The sequence below is a fragment of the Propithecus coquereli genome, unplaced genomic scaffold (genome assembly GCF_000956105.1).
Source record: "Propithecus coquereli isolate 6110/MARCELLA unplaced genomic scaffold, Pcoq_1.0 Scaffold122, whole genome shotgun sequence".
In the NCBI taxonomy this organism is placed as follows: Eukaryota; Metazoa; Chordata; class Mammalia; order Primates; family Indriidae; genus Propithecus; species Propithecus coquereli.
The window spans coordinates 1,280,244-1,299,703 of NW_012136303.1; the positions used below are offsets into that span (position 1 = coordinate 1,280,244).

General features: G+C 46.9%; 1 protein-coding gene across 1 annotated transcript in view; it reads right to left on the reverse strand.

Moving 5' to 3' along the window:
* MMP24 (matrix metallopeptidase 24 (membrane-inserted)) overlaps positions 1–11,910 on the reverse strand; it is a 34,363-nt gene extending 22,453 nt beyond the window's left edge. Inside the window, exons 1-2 of the mRNA XM_012665709.1 lie at positions 11,611–11,910; positions 1,719–1,867 (exon numbers count right to left, since the gene is read on the reverse strand). Coding sequence (XP_012521163.1) covers positions 1,719–1,867; positions 11,611–11,910 — 449 coding nt within the window. The remainder of the gene's footprint in view (positions 1–1,718; positions 1,868–11,610) is intronic.
* Between the last annotated feature and the right edge of the window lie 7,550 nt (positions 11,911–19,460).

Genomic DNA, 19,460 nt, shown 5'->3' on the forward strand with positions numbered 1-19,460 from the left:
CCTTTCACCGTGCACCTGCCACTCTCTGAACCCTGTCCAGCAGGCCTGGGGCTTTCTGGAATGGAGTGAAACCCACGGCCAGGTGGTGCCCCAGCAGAGACACCAGCGCTCCTGCCCCAGGGTGCGCCGCCACGAGGCCTGCACACAGCCCTCAAAATAACCTCCGCTTTGAAAGGCCGCCGGGCTCTCTTTCCTCAGCTCACTCGAGAGGCCACAGGGCCAAGGAATCCACTGTATACCTGACATCACAGGGGCAGTCAAATGTGTTATCTCAGAATTTCACAATCTCACAATCAGAGAACCTAGGGATAGGAAATGTTCACCCAGAATTTCAGGATCCTAAAACCCCAGACTCACCAAGTTTTAAAAGCTTGGATGCGTAGAGTAATGGAATCTAGAATTTGAGAGCCATAACCCAACAGTCCCCTTTGCAAATAAACACGCTGAGACCCAGAGACATGATTCTGTCAAGGAGTGACTTACCCAAGGGGCAGATTGATTCTTGGTCCACAATTGGGTGCATTTCCTGTTCCTCTCCCAACTCCCCTGAGTCCTCACCCAGCCCTGCTAGGCTCTTGTCCTTACTACCTCCTTAGGAAACTTACTCCGTGCCTTCATGGCATGAATGGCTTTTCTCAAATAGCTTTCATAGCTATTTCTTGAATTTAAGCCTGTTCAACTCTCTCCCGTCTTAAACAAACAAACCAACAAACCAAGCTTCATCCTCTTGAGCTACCACCCATTTCTCCGCCCCTGCGAGGTCAAGCTTGAATGTTTTCCCTCCACTTGCCATCTCTACTCCTCTCCTCCCCTTCTCCCTGCTGCAATCTGACTTCGTCTCTGCCATTCCGCTGAGGTTAACAACAACCACCCCTTTGTCACTAAACTCAGCAGACACCTTTCAGTCCTGCTCCTGTTGGGCCACTCTGCAGCAGCTGGCCCTGCGGACGCTGCCCCTCTCTGCCAGGACATCGCATCACACCCATTGGGCTTCCTCCTCTGCTCCGGCTGCTCCTTCTCCGCTGGCCTTGTGGGGTTCCATCCCCAGCACCCTTCTCTTCTTCCTCTTTCTACTCTCCCTAGAGTGATCACAATCATCTTCGTGGCTCGATTTACTTGTTCCTACCTCCTAAATGCCTCTCTGAAACTCAGTGCTTCCTTCTGAGCTCTAACTGGTGTGGCTGGATGACTGTGTTTGTCACTGGACAGTGAGCCTCTGGCAGGCAGGAGGACAGGACCAAGCATGGTGCCTGGCACATGCAGACACTCAGCATACGTTTGGTAAATGGAAAAAATGAGACAAGAGTTGCCATCCCATTATCATTCAAGAGTTTTCTGTATTGAGTGAGACTCATACGTGGCCAGAAACTATAGTCGGCTACTCGCAGAACTGTAAGTTACTAGAGCCCCAGGAGATTTAGGAGACTGTCTGTAACCCAACCCCTCATTGTACTGATAAGGAAACTGAGGCCCAGAAGGGTTAAGCGACTCCTCTCCAAGGTCACACAGTAAGTGCATGACAGGGCCAGGACTCTCATCCCAGCACATCTCAGCTCACATAGGAAAGAGCACTTTGGGGAGTCCCCTCCCAGGACGGCGCTGCAGGAGGAGAAGACAGGAAGGTAGGACAGGCATGCTGTGTGCATGGGCCATGACAAATGCAAACCCAGATGTGAGTCCAGAAAGTTCAAAGGCACAATGTCCTACGCAAATCTTACTCGATAGTTGTCTGATCCAACACACCGGTGACTGGGATCCCGTAAAACTGCTGCATAGTGGAGACTGCTGACTGTAAGGCCTTCCCTGAGTGCAACGCAGATGCCCGGGAGTCGTAGGGAAGCAGGTAGCCGTATGACTTCAGCCAGTTCTGAAAGACATATGAGAGGAAAGGACGCGTTAGCTGGAGAAGGCTCTATTCTACCTGAGATTTGCCCTTAAAATTAGGGATCATTTTACCCAAGCGACTGGTGAACACATGCTCTGGTTTCTTCCTCTATTCTGCAGACACTGTCAAATTAATCTCCAAAAAACACAGCTCTTATTGGCTCACTCCCCTGCTATAAACCTTTCCTTGAGTCTCTACTGGCAATGGAATAAAAGCCGAATTTGAATTCAGAGCTTGCCGCTACCCTGCCTTTTTACTTATTTATTCAGTGCTTTCCACTGATATCAGACTCAACACGCAAGAGCACAAGAACAGTTGATTCTCTGAAGTAGGGTGGTCTCCGGAAAATGTTGTGCCAACCAGAGACCCAGCGTGTCTACAGCCAGAGTCTGATGAAGAATCATTTTGCAGAGTATCTACTGGCAGGAGATTATATACAATCTTTATTGTTAATCTCTCCTAAAAAGCAAGCCTTTATAAATAACTATAAATGAATAAAACATTGTATTATTTGATCCAAATATAAACAATATGTGCATAGAAAAAATCTGGAAGGGTACACATACAAATTAATATTTACGTAGGAGAATTCCTTGTTTTTAGGAAATACACAATGAAGTATTCAGGCTTACATAAGGGTGCATGATGTCTGCCACTTATTCTTGAATGGATTCAGAAATCCATATATAGAGAGAAAGACAAAGAGAAAAGGAGAAAAGAGAAAGACAGATAAAGCAAATGTAGTAAAATGGTAACAGTTGGGGAATCCGGGTGAAAGGTATTCAGGAATTCGTTTTTCCTATTTTTGAAAACTTCTGAAAGTCCAAAATGATGTCAAAAATTTTTTTTAAATAAAAAAGAATTAACTGTGATAGTCTCCTTTGGTTACGGCATCATGGGTTACTGCTTTTTTCTTTTTACGTGCTTTTCTGTTTTCTGACTTTTATGCATGGAATTATTTTTTCTTTAAAGGAGAAAAACTTTATCAGGGCAAAAGACTCTGAAAGAAGCTTGGGTGATGGAGCCCAAACAAGCAACGAATGTGAAGGATGTAACGGCGATTATTCCCACCAAAAAGCAGGAGGGGACGGAAACCCAAAGAAACGAGAGCATCAAGAAATACCTGTGGCATCAATTGGCAAATGAGGAAAACATCCACTTCTTTCCTGAGCCCGCAAGCATTGCCGGGAGCACTGCCATAAGCCCGGCTGGGAGCTAGTAACTGTCTCCCATCCTCAGAGGGTTATCCTGGGCACCAAGTGAGCTAATGAAGGTATGACTCCCTTCCTATCTACAGCTTTTGTTTCCTGTTTCTATATGAACAGGCTTATTGTGGCTGTGCCTTTTATTATCATAAGTCAGATCAAACCATTTTTGGAAGGAGGCAGAGCAGGAACTATAAATAAGTTATTATTTATTTCACCAAAGTTGACTATAACATCTTTACTGCCTTGAGATAAAATCCATCTGATGATTAAAAACCAAATTGTCAAAATAAAAAAGCCTTAAACATCCACAACAGAGTAACAACCTTACCTCTCTCACATTTGGTATCTAAAACATGTTTTTCATTCTGAATGATGGCACGGAATATCAATACTTCTCGCAGTTCCCCAAACATTGATTCGCTTTCATGCCTTTGTGTTTTTCCCTCTGCCTAGTATACTTCTTCGTTTGCCAAAAATTTTTCACATTTAAAGTTCAACCCATAAATTACTACCTCTGGAAGGCTTCCCTGACTTGCCACGCTAAGTTATTTTCTCCCTCTTCTGTGCTCCCCAAACCCCCTACTACAAGTATTATAGATCTTATAATATTGGGCTCTAACCTTACTTATCAATCTCCTCCAGACTCTAAGCTTCTCAAGGGAAGGGTTCATATCTTACGCATCTCTATATACCCAGTGCCTAGGATAGTGCTGGACACGCATAGCCATCCATTACGTCCATTCGACAAGCATTATTGAGCACTTACTACATGCCAGGCACTGCACAAGGCTCTAGAATACAAAGGTGGATAGGAACTCACAGACTGAGAAGTAAACCCAAATGAAAATATAGTGCTAAAAAGCAGGACGGTACAGAGTTCTATGGGAGAACACAAGAAGGGTTCTTATCCACAGTAGCAGGGGGATAGGGAGAAAGAGGAGTTCAGGGAAGGCTTCCAGGTGGAGTTGGGAATTGAGCTAACCCTTAAAGGACACAGCACGTGCAACTGCCTGGAAGTGCAGCAGAGCGTGGCACACACTGGGCAGTATTTAAAAAGGCTCAAAGTTTAGGGGGTGGTGGCAGTGAGTGGAGAAGCTGGAAAGGAGAGGAGTGGAGAGAGATGATATACAATTATTGATTCACAGAGTGGAAAAATTACAAAGAGTCACTTGTGATTTGACTGTGGCCTAGGATCAGCCAAAAGCTCAAGTAAGACACCTGCAAATGGAAATGACAGGGAAACTGACGAGTCACCCTTCTGTTAATCTACGCGCCCCAACTTCTATTCCCGGGTTAAGTCACGTCATCAAAGCATTCGGGCCCCGTACCACATTCTGTCAGCCAGAATGTCACGTTATGTTCCCTTTCTTTATGGAAACTTTAATTAAAAACTTTTGAATTGAATAAACAGGGTGATATAGTGGGAAAGAGACATACAGCCCTGAGATCGAATCCTGACTTCACTTCCTGGCTGTGCGGTCCTGGGCAAACTGAGCTTCAGTTTCCTTATTTGTAAAACGTAAATAATAATTCCTCCTCCACAGGGTTGTTGTGAAGATGAAATGAATGAATACACCTGACATCTGACACTCAGCAATCACTCAGAAAGTGTTTGCTATCCTTTCGGGTGGTGTTTCTGTTACTTTTGTGAAATCGAGGTGGAAAACAGGGTTTGACTCCTTCTCTGCCTTTTGAAATCTAGTCAGACTGCGCTCCCATGTGCTCCCTGGACCAGGAGCCTGCCTTCGTGGGTCCCATGCAGGGTAGTCCATCTTTCACGGTCAAGTCCATGGACATGACCATCCCTCACGGAAGACTGGGCGCACTGCTTAGGATCTGGGGTTGAGAGGATGGGGAGAAACGTTGGCTAAAATGAACTGTATACTTTTCACTCTCTCACTCACCTTTCTTAGGACCAAACACAATCACTTTCTACAAGGCTTTAGCTTGAAGAAAACGCTTTCCCAATAGATTCTGTTTGCTTTAAGGTCTACAAAAAGAAGCACTGGGTAGCCCAGTGCTTTTCCCTTGTGGCCTTTTTGCCAGGAACCTGTCAGCCAAATTTATGGCTTCAGCGTTGAGCACAGTGATGCTTGGAAGTAACTATTACTTTTTTCATTTTTCAGACCACTGAGTTATGTTTCATCCTTAAAAGACTTACTTAAAAAGCATGTTTTAATCTGCAAGTTGTCTCAGGACATTCCAAAAAGAGGTGCAGTACAAATCTAAAATATATCCAGGTCCTCCCTGTCTGTCAACAGACTCTATTAGTTCTCTAGAAAGTCCGACTAAGATGAACACAGCACTGGGCAATGGCGAGGGAAGGACGTTTGCGCAGATACTGCTGACAGACCAGTCAGCCAATGGGGTATTTTTTGAGCGCCCACCTCTAAGCTAGCGTGGAATTTAAGACTCCTCTCCCCTCCAGCCTGCACTCCTGCTTATGGTAGGAAGTAGGGAACAGGGAACCTTCCACATAAACCCACTTCAGCCTTCTCAGGCTTTGGGGAATGAAAAGTAGCTCCTTGTCAGTAAAGGGCTGGCAACCTGGTTTAACCCAGCTCCTCTTCTGGGATACTCAAGCAAGGAGCATCTCAGAGGCAACCAGGACCCATCAGAAAGGTCACAGAGTCTATCTCAGCAACATCAGGAGTCAGGCTCTAAGGACTCAGGCCATAGACAAATGTCTGGGTCAGCACCAAACACTGGAGTGGACCAGACACATGGTGGGGCTCAGGGGAGCGTTAGTGCCTTCTCTGGGCTCTGCTTCACTCCCAGGTTCACTGGGGACAAGCCTCAGGGCTCAGGAGCAAACTCCTAAGCGGGGAAATAGGAGGGGGAGGGGTTGGTCAAATGACAGCATCTAAGCCAGAGAGTAGGGCATTGAGATGGGACCTGGCAGAGGGTGTGTGTGTGTGTGTGTGTGTGTGTGTGTGTTAGAGGGTGGGAGGCTAAGTAAGATGGATTAGGGGTCTGACCATTCCAGCTTCCAATGCTTAAACCTGTCTCTGCCACTCACTTTCTCTGTGACCCAGGCAATCCTTTTGTTTCTCTGGGCAGAAGCCCCTGAGGCTGGAGCAAGTGTTCTACACTCAGTCGCAACAATATTCCAAACATTCCCTGCCCTTTCACACTTCCAGGCTGTTTCTGCTGCCTCCGAAGCCCATTCTCTTTATGCATGTTAGCAAACTCCTACTCATCCTTCAAAGGTCTAGCTCAAATATCACCTGCTTTGTTAAACCTTCCCTTGTTCTCCCCGGCAGAGCTAGTGGCTGCCCTCCTTACTCCTGTTGTACTTTGTACACACTACTCTGAACACAGCTACCACAATGTATCATATCCATTGGTTGATATGTCTTTTCCACACTAGATTGAGTTCCTGGGGACCAAAGACTGTGCCATAGTTATTTTTGTGTCTGTTACAGTACTTAGCACAGTGCCTGGCCCAATAAATAATCACTGAGTTCATGAATGAATGAGTGAATGAATGAACAGTTGGTCTAGGAGGCACTGCCTGGGTACCAAGGAAGGGACTTCATCCTGGGAAGGTTTAATGAGTACTGCACACCATTAAAGCACCAAGCACAATTCCTGGTATCTATTAGAGGTTTCAAAAAAACATCTGCTGAAATTCAATCTATTGTGGTTTGACTTCCTTGCTTGATGAAGCAATAGGTTCCACTGTACCATTTGAAAACAAGATAAAATCCACTAGCAGAAAAAAAGCCCCATTCAGTTTTAAACAGAATGACCTTGCTTTCATCTTTTTACACCTGGATCCATTAATCAATCACCAGCCACGTCAGATCTAACCTTTACAGCTCAGTTAACCAACTCGAAGATGTCTGTCACCCTTTAAGTGCTGAAAGAGGTGTAAACCCAGAGGAAAGTGAGAAAAGTCTGAGCGCTAGCAGGGACCGAAATAGCTGGGCTGAACCAAAGATGTGGAGATCACAGACCATACCACGCGATTGGTCTGCCGGCCCGAAGGCGGGATTTTGGTTCCTGAGAAGCCAAAGCTGAGACATTCAGGAATGGTGGCAGGGAAAGGAGAGAGCAGAGAATGACAAGGAGAAAAAAATGTGGACGGAAGAGGGAAGACAGCGGCAGACAGCAGAGGCGGTGGTGAGATTAGAAGTGGCGATGAGGGTGGCGGGAGGCAGATCCCGGGCAGGGCTGCCAAGTGCGCCCGGAAAACAGAGATGTCCATCGGGAGGGTAGGGGAGGGAACAAATTGAGACAGGGTCGTCTCCAGCAGGGACTGGGGAGCATCGCTCCTGGGTCGGGTGGGAGCCTCCACCAGGCCGTGCAGGCCTGGAGAAGGGCGGGAGAATGCCCAGGACCAGGCGTGTGATCAGACATGAAGGGGACATGAAGTCTACAAAGGAGGACCAGGCAGGAAGGTGTCAAATATAGAAGCATGGGCTAGAATGAGGAAGAAAGAGTAAAAGATGCTGATCAAAGAACTTGGGCAACCGACGTCATAATCTAGGGTGATGATGTGAGCAACAGGAACAAGACACTGGCCTCAACATGCATGGGAGTTTCAAGCCCAGGTCTAGGGCTTTTATATGTAGAGGGACAGGGACAAACTGGAGCTTGACTACGGGAGAGCGGCCAGGAGAGCAAGGGGACTGGGAACCACGTCCTGGGAGGATGGCCGAGTGATGTTAGGTTGCAGAGGAGAGGGAACAAGAAGGAGAACGTTCTGCTTGGTACAGAGGGCCAAACTAAGACCAGAATGAGAGATTGCAGGACATAGATCTTGACTCATAAGAAACAACTTTTGTTTTTTTAAGAGACAGGGTCTCACTTGTCACCCAGGCTAGAGTGCAGCGGCGTCATCACAGCACACTGTAATCTTGAGCTCTTGGGCTTAAGCGATCCTTCTGTCTCAGCCTCCCCAGTAGCTGGGACTGCAGGCACGCGCCACTACGCCTGGTTAATTTTTAAATTTTTGGTAGAGATGGGGTCTCGCTATGTTGCTCAGGCTGGTCTTAAACTCCTGGGCTCAGGTGATCCTCCCACCTCAGCCTCCCAAAGTGCTGGGATTACAGGTGTGAGCCACCACACCCAGCCCCCCCCAAAATTCTTAACAGTCAGAGATGTTCTAATTATAATAACCATGATAATAGCTACCATTATTAGACTGCCTAGTATGTTCCTGGCATTGTGCTAGGCACTCTAGAATGCAACAACTCCCCCGCCCCCAGGTGGGAATTATGATCCCCGATTTGCAGATGAGGAGACTGAAGTTCAGAGAGGTTGAGTAATCACAGTCGGCCCTCCATATCCATGGATGTGGACCCTGTGGATACAGAACCTGCAGATATGGAGGCTCTGCAGGACTCGAGCACACGAGGACTTGGGTATCCACGAGGCCCCGGAACCTATCCCCCATGGATACCAAGGGACGACTGTACCCAGAGCCCCAAAGCTAGTAAGTGGCAGGATTCAGGCGTTCCATGCTGTGAGGCCATAGGACAGGCAGCCCTTTCCCCTCCCAGGACTTCTTGTACCTCACACCCCTAAACTGCAATGTCTTACCTCACATCACAGAGAGCTCAAGGCCCTTGTGCTACGTCAGCGGATGGCACTGTCACCTGCCCAGTTATCTGAACTAGCGGCCTCACATGACCCTCCCCTTCCTGCCCCTGCCACATCTAGTCTTTTACCACAGAACAGTCGGTTCTACCTCCTACCACCAAATATTTGGTTCTGTCCATTCATTCGTGCCATAGTTATTGAGCACCTACTATGCGGCAGGCGCTGTGTGCGAGGGCCGCAACAGCGAACACGAACACCCTCGTTACCTGCTAGTGACAGTCTGGTGGGAGAACCCGTGGTGCTGAGTGCTGCGAGCAACAAAGCAGGTTAAGGAGATAGAGAGTGACGGGTCAGGGAAGGTCTCCGAGGAGGTGACATTTGAGCAAGAGGCCTGGACGAGGGGAGGGAGTGGGCCACGTGGCTTCTAGGAAAAGTGTTCCTGGACGAGGGAACAGAAAGTGTGAGTGCCCTGAGGTAGCTTCAAGGGCTTTCCGTCTCTTTAATCCAGGGCCTTTGTGATTTGGCCCCTGACCCTTTGCAGCCTCTCTTGCCATTCCTCGCCTAGTGTTCCATGTTCCAGTGAGTTCCGTTTCTTCCAAACCCTGACGTGTATTGTTCCTTCTCTCTAGCTCACTCTCCCCCCTCTCTCCGGGGAGCCTTCCTTGACCCCTCACATCTACACCAGGGCCCTGTCCAGGCCCCATCCTCCTCCTGGTCACGGTTCTTACCGCACTGCATTGTAATCACATGTTCAATTGCCTGTCTCCTCCTCCTAGCTGTAAAATGAGTGTCTGTCCTCCTCACCATTGTACCCCCAACGCCCAGCACAGGGCCTGGCAGGACCATGAAGAAATGGACATGTCATGTTCAGTATCGCTTACAATTTACTAAGGCAGGATGTATGTCACCCACTTCGAAAAGCCTTCTGGTAGCACGGGCTCAATAGCCAGCCCCTGCCCTCTGTGCCTCAGCTCTGCCGCCATCTCCGGGTCCTTCACCTGTACATAGCCTTGGCAGATCCTAACGTCGGCAGACAGTCCATCGGCAGCGTCAGCCCCAACATTGAGATTCCATCGTGTCACTGGATACCGGCATGAAGGCGGCCTAAGGTCATTCTTCCCCATCCACTGCTATGTAGCTTAGTCCCTATAACTGGGTTTTCCATCAGTTTCTCTGGCACTCAAGTCCTAAGCTGAGATCGTTATGACCCTAGTATGTTTCTCAAGGTCTCAGATTCCCTGCCTGGTTCTCAGCCTCCTCCAGAGAGTTAGACAGTGCTCCCTATACACCTGGGAGTGGGATGGGGTCCTATCTGAAAAGACAGGTCACTTGGGACCAAGATGCCGCCACACACCAAATATTGCTTAACTTTTCTCTTTCCAAATGACCTAACTTCTTTAGGCGAGGGTTGTGCCCAGGCACTGTGGCTCATGCCTGTGATCCCGGCACTTTGGGATGCTGAGGCAAGAGGTTTGCTTGAGGCCAGGAGTTTGAGACAAGCCTGAGCAACACAGCAAAACCTCATCTCTACAAAAAATGTAAAAATTAGCCAGGCGTGGAGGCACGTGCCTATAGTCCTAGCCACTGGGGTAGGTAAGATAATGGCCCTTCAAAGATGTCTACATCCTAATCCTTGAAACCTGTGAACATGCTACCTGGCAAAAGAGACTTGACAGGTAAGAATAAGTTAAGGATCTTCAGATGGGGAGAGCATCCTGGATGCTCAGGTGGATCTAATGGAATCACAAGCGTCCTTATAAGAGGGAGGTAGGCGGGTCAGCGTCAGAGAAGGAGATGTGAGACAGAAGCAGGGGCTGGAGCAATGCTCCTGCTGGAAGGCATTATAAGCCAAGGACTATGGGTAGTAGCCTCTAGAAACTGGAAAAGGCAAAAAGGATCCTCCCCTAGAGCTTCCAAAAGGAACACAGCTCTGCCAACACCTTGATTTTATGTATGTATGTCTTGAAACAGGGTCTTGCTCTATTGCCCAGGCTGGAATGCAGTGGCATAATCATAGCTCAATATAGTCTCAAACTCTTGGGCTCAAGCAATCCTCCTTCCTCAGCCTCCCCAGCAGCTAGGACTGCAGGTATGTACCCTTATGCCGCGCTGATTTAAAAACAATTTTTTTAAAGAGATGGGGTCTTGCTATGTTGCCCAGGCTGGTCTCAAACTCCTGGCCTCAAGTGATCCTCTCACCTTGGCCTCCCAGATTGCTGGGATTATAGGCATGAGCCATTGCACCCAGCCAACACCTTGATTTTATTCCCATAAGATCCATTTTGGACTTCTGACCTCCAGAAATGTAAGATAATAACTTTGTGTTGTTCTAAGACACTCATTTTAGTTATTTGTTATTTGTCACAGCAACAACAGGAAACTAATACATGCACATAAAGCATTTAGCAGATTCTAGCACAGAGTAAGTGTTCTCGCTATGTTATCGTCTGTATTCCTGTTCCCACACTTCTCAGCGATGGACTGACCACTTTTGGTCACTGAGCCAGACCAAATCATTAGGTCTCTGTGGTGGCTCCTCAGAGTCACTCTTCAGGGATCAGCACCATCCCTGTGTTAGTTCCCTCCAACTCTTGTCCCACCCAATCCCCGCTTCCTCCTCTGCCCATAAGACCACGGAAACTCCAGCCTTGCTGCTGAGCACACCTGAGTTATGAATGACTTTTACAAATTCACACTGGGCATACCCATTCAGGTAGCTAGAAAATGCACTGGTCAACAATACTTAGAGATCATCTAATTTAACATGCTTGTTTTGCAAAAGAGAAAAATAAAACTCAGGGAGGGGAAATAACTTATCCAAAATCACAGAGCAAGTTGGTAGGGAAAGCAGAAAAGGAGCCAAGCCTCCCTGCCTCCCAGGGAGGGCTCTTTCTGTCATGCTACACCCTCCACGCTAGCTCTGGTTTGCCTCCAAATACTGTTTCTTTCTTTTTTTTTTCCTTCACTTACAGCCGGTCTAAAAAGGGCCCTCAGGATCGCCCACAATGCCCAGCTTAGCTTCTTGACAAACACCTTCATGGCGCAGCATTGCCTGTTGGCTGCCGTCGGCTCTTGAGTGGGTGGTAAGTGCACTAGCGGGAATTCCCTGGCGCTCCGCACAATGTCCTTGGCCCACTCCCAGGAGGCCACCACAAGCCAGACAATCACCATGCCCGGGGAGGTGGCACCTTTGGGGTTTTGGGTCAGCATTGGGATGTCCGAGTTTTCCGATTCTGGGGAGGCCTCTGCCCAAGGCAGGAGTGTGGCCATGGTCCCGTTCCCTCTCTGAGAGGGGAGGAGCCTTAGGCTTCCTCACCCTTTCCTATGCCCTCCTGCAAGCCTGCCGCAGTTTTCTGTCCCTTGAGGCTTGCTGTCTTGTAAAGTTAAGTAAAGGGAGGAGGGAAGACAAAGACCAGGGGTTAGTGGTTAGTGCTTCTTAACACTAACAGGGAGGTGGCTGAAGTCTATAACTCCTAAGCTCGAGTAATGAAATTTTATATAATTGCTTAGGTGGACAGAGTGTGAAAGCGAATGCTAAAGTCCAACCTCCTTAGCATAACACTCAACTAGCCTCACAATCTGATGCCAGCGCACCTTTCCAGCCCTGTCTTCTGTCCTGTACCTCCTACCCTTCACCGCCCACCCCATGTACCCCAACCTCTAGCCACAGTGACCTGCTTGTGCTGCCTGAACACACCCTGCAGAGCCCTACCTCTGGGCCTTTATTTCATTCCCTCTCCTGGGAATGTCTTTCCCACATGTATTCTCACCTCTCCCTCTCCCTATAGGTAGCCTTCAAAATGTGACTTGAATCCACCTCACCAGGGAGGGCTGTCTTCCCAGGGTTAAACGGACATCCTCTGCTCCCAGTGGCATCACCTGCATCCCCGCTCACAGCATGTTTCCTATGACATAAGTCATGGTTTACACGCCTGCTGTCCCCCTGGAGCTCTTCCTCATGGAGGTTACAGCCTGGTGGGGGAGCTAGACATGGAAATGCTAAACGCTTCACTACAGCTGTGACGCGCGGAATGAAAGAGAAGGACTGGGTGCTGTGGGAGTGTAAGACCGGAGATACAGGCTGCGATGTCAGGGACGGCCTCCTGGAGGACACGACCGACACCTTAGCTGACACCTGTGAACGAACAGAAGAGGCGAGGTGAAGGCCGAGAATGAGCATTCTGGGAAAAAGACTGTCTGTTGAATTCCTGAATGGGCAGGAGCGTGCATATTAGAAAAAGAAGGAAAGCCAGGGTGGCTGGAGCCTAGTGACCAGTGGGGAGAGGGGTGGTATAAGGGGAAACCAGAGAGGCAGGAAGGACTCAGTCGTGCAGGGCCGCCCGGGGCCATACTGAGCAGAGTGCTGGGTGCTGGGCACAAGGGAGTTCTACTACTGTTCTTTCTACTTTCATGTGCATCTGAAATTTTTCCATAATAAAAATTAAAAGGAAGAAGTAATAGTAGTATAGTAATAATAGTTTAGCCTTCGTCCTAAAAGACATTGTAAGCAAGTTGAGGGTTGGAGTATCACGATCAGATTTTTGGTTTGTTTTTAAATTTTTTTTATTAATCAATACCTCAATCATTCAGAAAGACATAAAAATACAAGAAATACTAGATTATCACCAACCGACTTTGTCAAATCTTAGTTTTTGCTATATTGGTTTCAGATGTAACTGACTCCCGCCTAGGTTTACTTTTAAAAGGTCACTCTGGCTGCAGCGTGGAGAAGAATTAGAGGCAGGCGGGAGAGGCGGATCAGGTGGGAAATTTCTGAAATCCAGAAGAGAGACTGTAGAAGTTTGGTCTCAGGTGGAGGCAGTGGAGGTGGACAGAAACGGACACAGTAAAGATCTATTCAGGAGGTAGAACTGCGGGGGCTTGGCGATTGATTCTGCAAGGCAGAGGACGAGAGAAAGAGGTAAAAGCCAACTCCTCCCTTTCTGGCCTGGTGCTTTTGGGGCACATAAGTGTTTGTGGGATGGCATTGAGTTTTAAAATTATTGCTAACAGGTTGTTAATAACAATGCCTTTCTTTCCTCTACTTACTTTGTTACATATAACATGTATAATCTTTGGGAAAGTGTCATCTCTATATATATGTGACTTTGCTGCTATCCTATATGTCATTGAAGCCTAGTTCAAAGTTGCCTTTAAAACCAAATGCACAGGGCTGGGTGCAGTGGCTCACGCCTGTAATCCTGCACTCTGGGAGGCCGAGGCAGGAAGATTGCTTGAGCTCAGGAGTTCGAGACCAGCCTGAGCGAGAGTGAGACCCTGTCTCTACTAAAAATAGAAAAATTAGCCAGTTGTAGCGGCGTGTGCCTGTAGTTCCACCTACTCGGGAGGCTGAGGCAGGAGGATTGCTTGAGTCCAAGGGTTTGAGGCTGCAGTGATCTATGATGACACCACTACACTCTACTCAGCGCAATAGAGTGAGACTCTGTTTAAAAAAAAAAAAAAGAAAAGAAACAAAACAAATGCACGGAGTAATTATGAAGAAAAACTAGTAAAGAACTTGAATAGAATCAATCCTGAAGTCCAGAGAAATGAAATGATTGGTTCCAAAATCTCTCAACAGGGAGGGCCAGAGCTGGAATTCACACTTGTATCCACACATAAGTCCCTAAAATGGGCACTCGGCCTACGTTGTGCTAATAAAGCTTAAAAGCACGCAGGGCAGGAGCCAGCGGCCAGAATAACTCAGGAACAAGCCCCAGTCCCTCCGCCTCCTCCATGTGGCTCTGAGCAGGTCACTTCTCTGCTCAGAAACCTTTAATGACTCCCCTCAGCCTCTGGATAAAAGCCAACTGCACAGCGTGCTCTCAGCCTCCCTTTCCAGCCTCTCCTCCTTATGTGCTTTTACTGGAAACAGCAAGCAACTCAATGCTCCAGGCACAGCAAATTATCCTGTTTCCTAAACATGCCATGCACTTTTGTGGAGCCACGGTTCGTGTTTTTCCTTCTGTTTGGATGGCCCCACTCACCATTCCCCATCCTCCTCCTCCCTCGAAGGTTCTCCGATACCACCTTCTCCCTGAAGCATTCTCTGCCTGAGGTTGGGGAACCTCATATCCTGCTTTAGTGCTTCCCCATACCTTGTTTACTCCTCCAGCCTGCACTCATTTGTCCTTCAAAAAATGGCACTAACTTGTGTGTGCCAAGCACTAGGCAGAGAAATTGGTGGGGGACATGGACAATAAAAGCAGTTTAAAAATATTTGTCACATGCCTAGAATGTCTGTCAGGCACCAGGGAGACATTGGCTACCATCTCTTCCTCCTGTTTTGAGTTCAAACATTACCATTTTATAAGGCTAGGCATTTCCTAAGATTCGCCGTTTTGGTTCAATTGTAATTTATTTTTATTTATTCTAAAACTAACTCTTTCAAGGACTGGAGTGGGATATACATACTTGAAAGTAGAGAAGTTTGACTAAAAGGTTATTACAATAATCCAGAACAGGAAACTTTCCTGTAGAGAGGAGAGCACTGAGCCCAAGGACTCCACCTTCTGGTCCTTGCTTTATTGTTTATTAGCTACACGTGGGTCCCTGGAGAAGGTGATGGGTAAGTCACGTGACCTCTTTGAGTCTCTGAGTCGTCTATAAAATGAGGAGAATATTCTCCTTATCTTCCTCATGCTGTTGCTGCCAGGACCAAATGGGGCCACACACATGAAGGCATCTGGAAAGTACAAAGCCCCTTACAGACATAAGGGGCTATTAGATAGGAAAACCCACACTAACAATAAGAGAAAATGAATTAAAAAAATACAGCAGACTAGATTCAGCTTATATAAAAGGAAGAACTTCCTAACAGTGAGAATTTATTTTCCAGACAAGAATGAAGATCTACTGGAGGCCATGATCACAATGAAAGAATTTTGGGGCTTGGGAATATGGTTCTTAATTACACCCCCCCCCAACTCATTCAGGGCTCTAGCCTTCCTTGACTACAGGTGCAAATCAAAGAATGTTCTCCACCTGCCCAGAGCAAATCATTCAAAACTAGTCTCAAGGGGAGAGATCCATATGCCCTGGGTCTAGGAGTCACACTCCCTAACTGGTGTGGCCTGTGCTAATGGGCTTGTCTCTTTCTGCCTGATTTGACCTTCCTCAGAATCAAGCTGGAAACCGGGAAGGCCAAAAAACTATTTTGAGGGGCATACTGAGCTAATAATAAGAGAAAAGGGTGCTTTTAACAAGTCAAATGCAGGAAGCCAATTAGAGAATCAGTGAAGCCCTCTGATGTGCAAAATACAAAAGAAAGATTCAAAAAAGCAAATGAGAAGACTGAGTCCATTTTTTTTTGGCTTGGTAATGAAAGATCAAAGATATGAAATAAAAACCCAACAAAAATGAAAAATACTTTTAATTTAGAAGTCAGGAGAACTGGGAAAGCTCTACAGTATTTCTGAATCACCTACTATTGAGTTTTGTGCCCTTGGGCAACTCACTAAGGCAATTCAAGAAGTACCAAGTAATTGCTAGTGTGAGCACTGGGTGATCCCTAAGGTCAAGGCTACCACTCAATTCCTTTCTATTGTATGTCACTACCATTAGATGACAACCTACCTAAAGAAATTATGAAAGAACTAAAGGGTGAAATTGTGGAAACACTGTCAAAAGGAATGACCTCTATTTCCACTGAAGGAAGGACGGGGTGGGCAGTGAGTCCTGTCCCTAAGAAGGGTTTCAGAAGGGAGCTTGAGACCCACACACCCATGGGTGCCTATTTCAGATCCTCATAACTTTTTGACTTAAGGGATAAAGAGTAGAATCATGGAATGCTCATTGAATACTTGATGGTGAGCATTGAGAGTTGGGGATTGTGTTAGATCTAAAAACATAAAGCATTTTGGTTGAGGAAAGCCCTGCCTAACAACCACAACTCCCCCCCTCCAATAATGTTTAAGTATCTAAAAAAGATAAATGACAAACTGGCTGAGGCTGCCTCAAAGTGTTACCCCAAGAAGAGAGAAATAAATGATGACTAGAGAAATCAGGGAAAGTTTCTTGGAGAAGCAGGGCTTGAGCTGAAACTTTAAGGAAAGGTTTCAGATGAATGGGTGAGGGTGCAGAAGTAAACAACATGTGACAATATCCAGAGAAACATGGGTAGCTTGTCTTAGGATAAAGGAGAGACCAGCTCGTCTGCAGTAAGGATGCATTATCCATAAGCAGTGGGAAATATGGCCCACTAATGGGGAGGTAGGGTGGAGTCAGACTCCAGAGGCCTTAGAAGACAGAAAGAGGAGTAAGCAACATTATCTGCTGGCTTAAAAGCAACAATATTTCTGTAAGGTTTCAATCATGTGACCCACCAGTGTTCAATGAAAGGATAATTTGGCACAAATTGTTGAGAGAATACAATTTTGGCTATAATTCATCTATCTTTCAGAACATATTAGACATTTAAAATGGAGTCATTGTGGAATTAAGAGCGGTATTTTTTATCAGGACCCGAGAACTCAGAGATAGAAAACAATAAATGGTCACTTTTCAGAATGAAAGGGGATTAAGAGTATAGGGAACCCCAAGAGACCATACTGGAACCTGTCTGGCTTGAATTTTTTATAAGTGATCCAGAAGAAGTAGAACAAAGTAAAAATTTCAGGGCTGCAGATTATATGAAGCCCTTTCAGATAGGGAAACGCTATGCCCAAAAGAGAAGGGAGGGGAGGGAAGGGAAGGAGAGGGGCGGGGAGGATGGAGGGAGAGAGAGAGAGAGCGAATGCAGCACAAGCACTAGAAGGAAGGAAGGTACTGAGTACCATGCAAAAAGGCAGATAAACGTCAATGTGGGGAAATGTAAGGTCATGTACTTCTATAAAAATAATCCACATGTTGGGTGTCGTATTCCAGGCGATCAGTTTTGATCCAGGAAAAGGATCAGGAGCTATTACAGTGGTCTAATGTGTTGAGGTCAGGAAGGCTGACATAGGGATGGGAGAAGCAGGACAGGACCTGGAAACCAAAGAAGAAATCATCCTGCTTTTATGGAAAACCATAGGGCTCCACATCTGGGGACAATGGTCAAGTTTACATCTATTGAAAATTAGGGACCAAAGATATCCAGAAAGGGGCAAGTAAAATGACCCAGACAATGAATATGGCTACTCTAGGGGTAGCCTGTCATACGGGGGAAACTTCAATTTGAAAAGACCAAAGCTTAGAGAGGGGGAATAATCCAAGCCTGGGAAACTGATAAGGATAAAGACTTGGTAAACATAACCTTCTCTCCAAATCCTGACATATTCAAGCAAACAGCCTCCTCTTAATGCTTAAAATATCATAGGAATAAAAAGGTTTCAAAGTTGAGGTCATCTAGCCTTATCTCTTTATGTTGGAGATGGTGAAATTCAAGCCTAGAGAGGGCAAGGAAATGGCCGAAGGTCACAGAAACCACTGGGGGGGCCAAGGTCAGATTAGAGCCCAGGCCTCCTAAATCCTAGGCCAGGGTCTTTCCTTCTCATCCTGTGGCCTCAGGAAGTCTAAAAGAATCCTACTTTTTCTAGGGTACAAACTCACGAAATGCATTACTTTAACACATGATAAAGATGAAAACACAAACAGGTCAGGGAAAGTTTTCACTAAAAGTCAATCAGCAATTATAAAATCTCTGGAGGACAACCACCAACTGGGGCTAAAAATTCTTTTACACACCCTCATTTTTTGGGAACATGTAATCCTTTGAGAGTTTAAAGAAATCTAGGTTTCCTCTCCTAAAAAACACACATTTGCACATACACAGTTTTGCACATTTCAGAGAACTTATGACCCCTTGAGTCCCATGCCCAGTTAAAAATCAGCTCCGGCAGACTCTTCTGAAAAAAAGATTGTCTGCTTCAACAAATACGCTCCATCTCTTAGGATGACTGAGACAATCACCCTGATTTTCCCCAGCAAAATACTATTGGTCCAACACCATTTATTAGAATTGCAGACCTCTAGGTTGGAAGAGACCAGAGATATTACCTAGTCCAACTACCCCACCCCGCATGAGATATAGAATAATGTCTTGGGTAAATTACAAGGAGGCTAGAGTCAGCTTGCATAGGTTAGAATCCCAACTCCATCACTCACTTGCTGTGTGACCTTGGGCAAGTTACTTAAGCTCTTTGAGTCTATGTCCCCATCTGTAAAATGGGGATAATAATTGCAACAATCTCATAGAGTGGTTACGAGGATTCAGTGAAATAATTCATATAAAACATCGCACCAGGCCTGGCACATAGTGAGTGTTCAGTAAATGCTAGCTGGCATTATTATTATTATGCATGTATCCATGCAAGTATTATGCACGCATCCATCCAATCCCCTCCTGGAGCTTTTGCTTGCACATGCCAGCGATGAGCAGCTCGCCGCCTCCGAAGCTGGTTGAGCAGCTCCAATTGTTACAAACTTCTTCCTATATTGCGCCGAAATTTGCTTTCTTGCAACCCCCGCCTCTACCCCTGTTGGCCCTATTCTGCCCTGTGGGGCCACGCAGAACAAGGCTGTCCTACCTCCACCTGACAGCCCTCCAGACGCGAAGACAGTGATCGAGTCCTTCCTCCCCCTCCCCCTCCTCCAGCTTGAACATCCTCGGTTTCTTCTCCAACCCACAACAGACTGGCTGCGCTTACTATTTACTCCGAGGCGTTGTACGGCTTCCCTCACACATAGTCATGCAGGCCACACACCCCACCGCCACCACAACAGTCCCGACCCTCCCGCTCCGCTCCCGCCCGCTGCCCCTGTCCGCGGTGCTGAAGCCGCTCCCGGCCCCGGCGGCCCTCGGCCCGGCCCGCCCGGCCCCCGCCCCGGCCGCGGCCCAG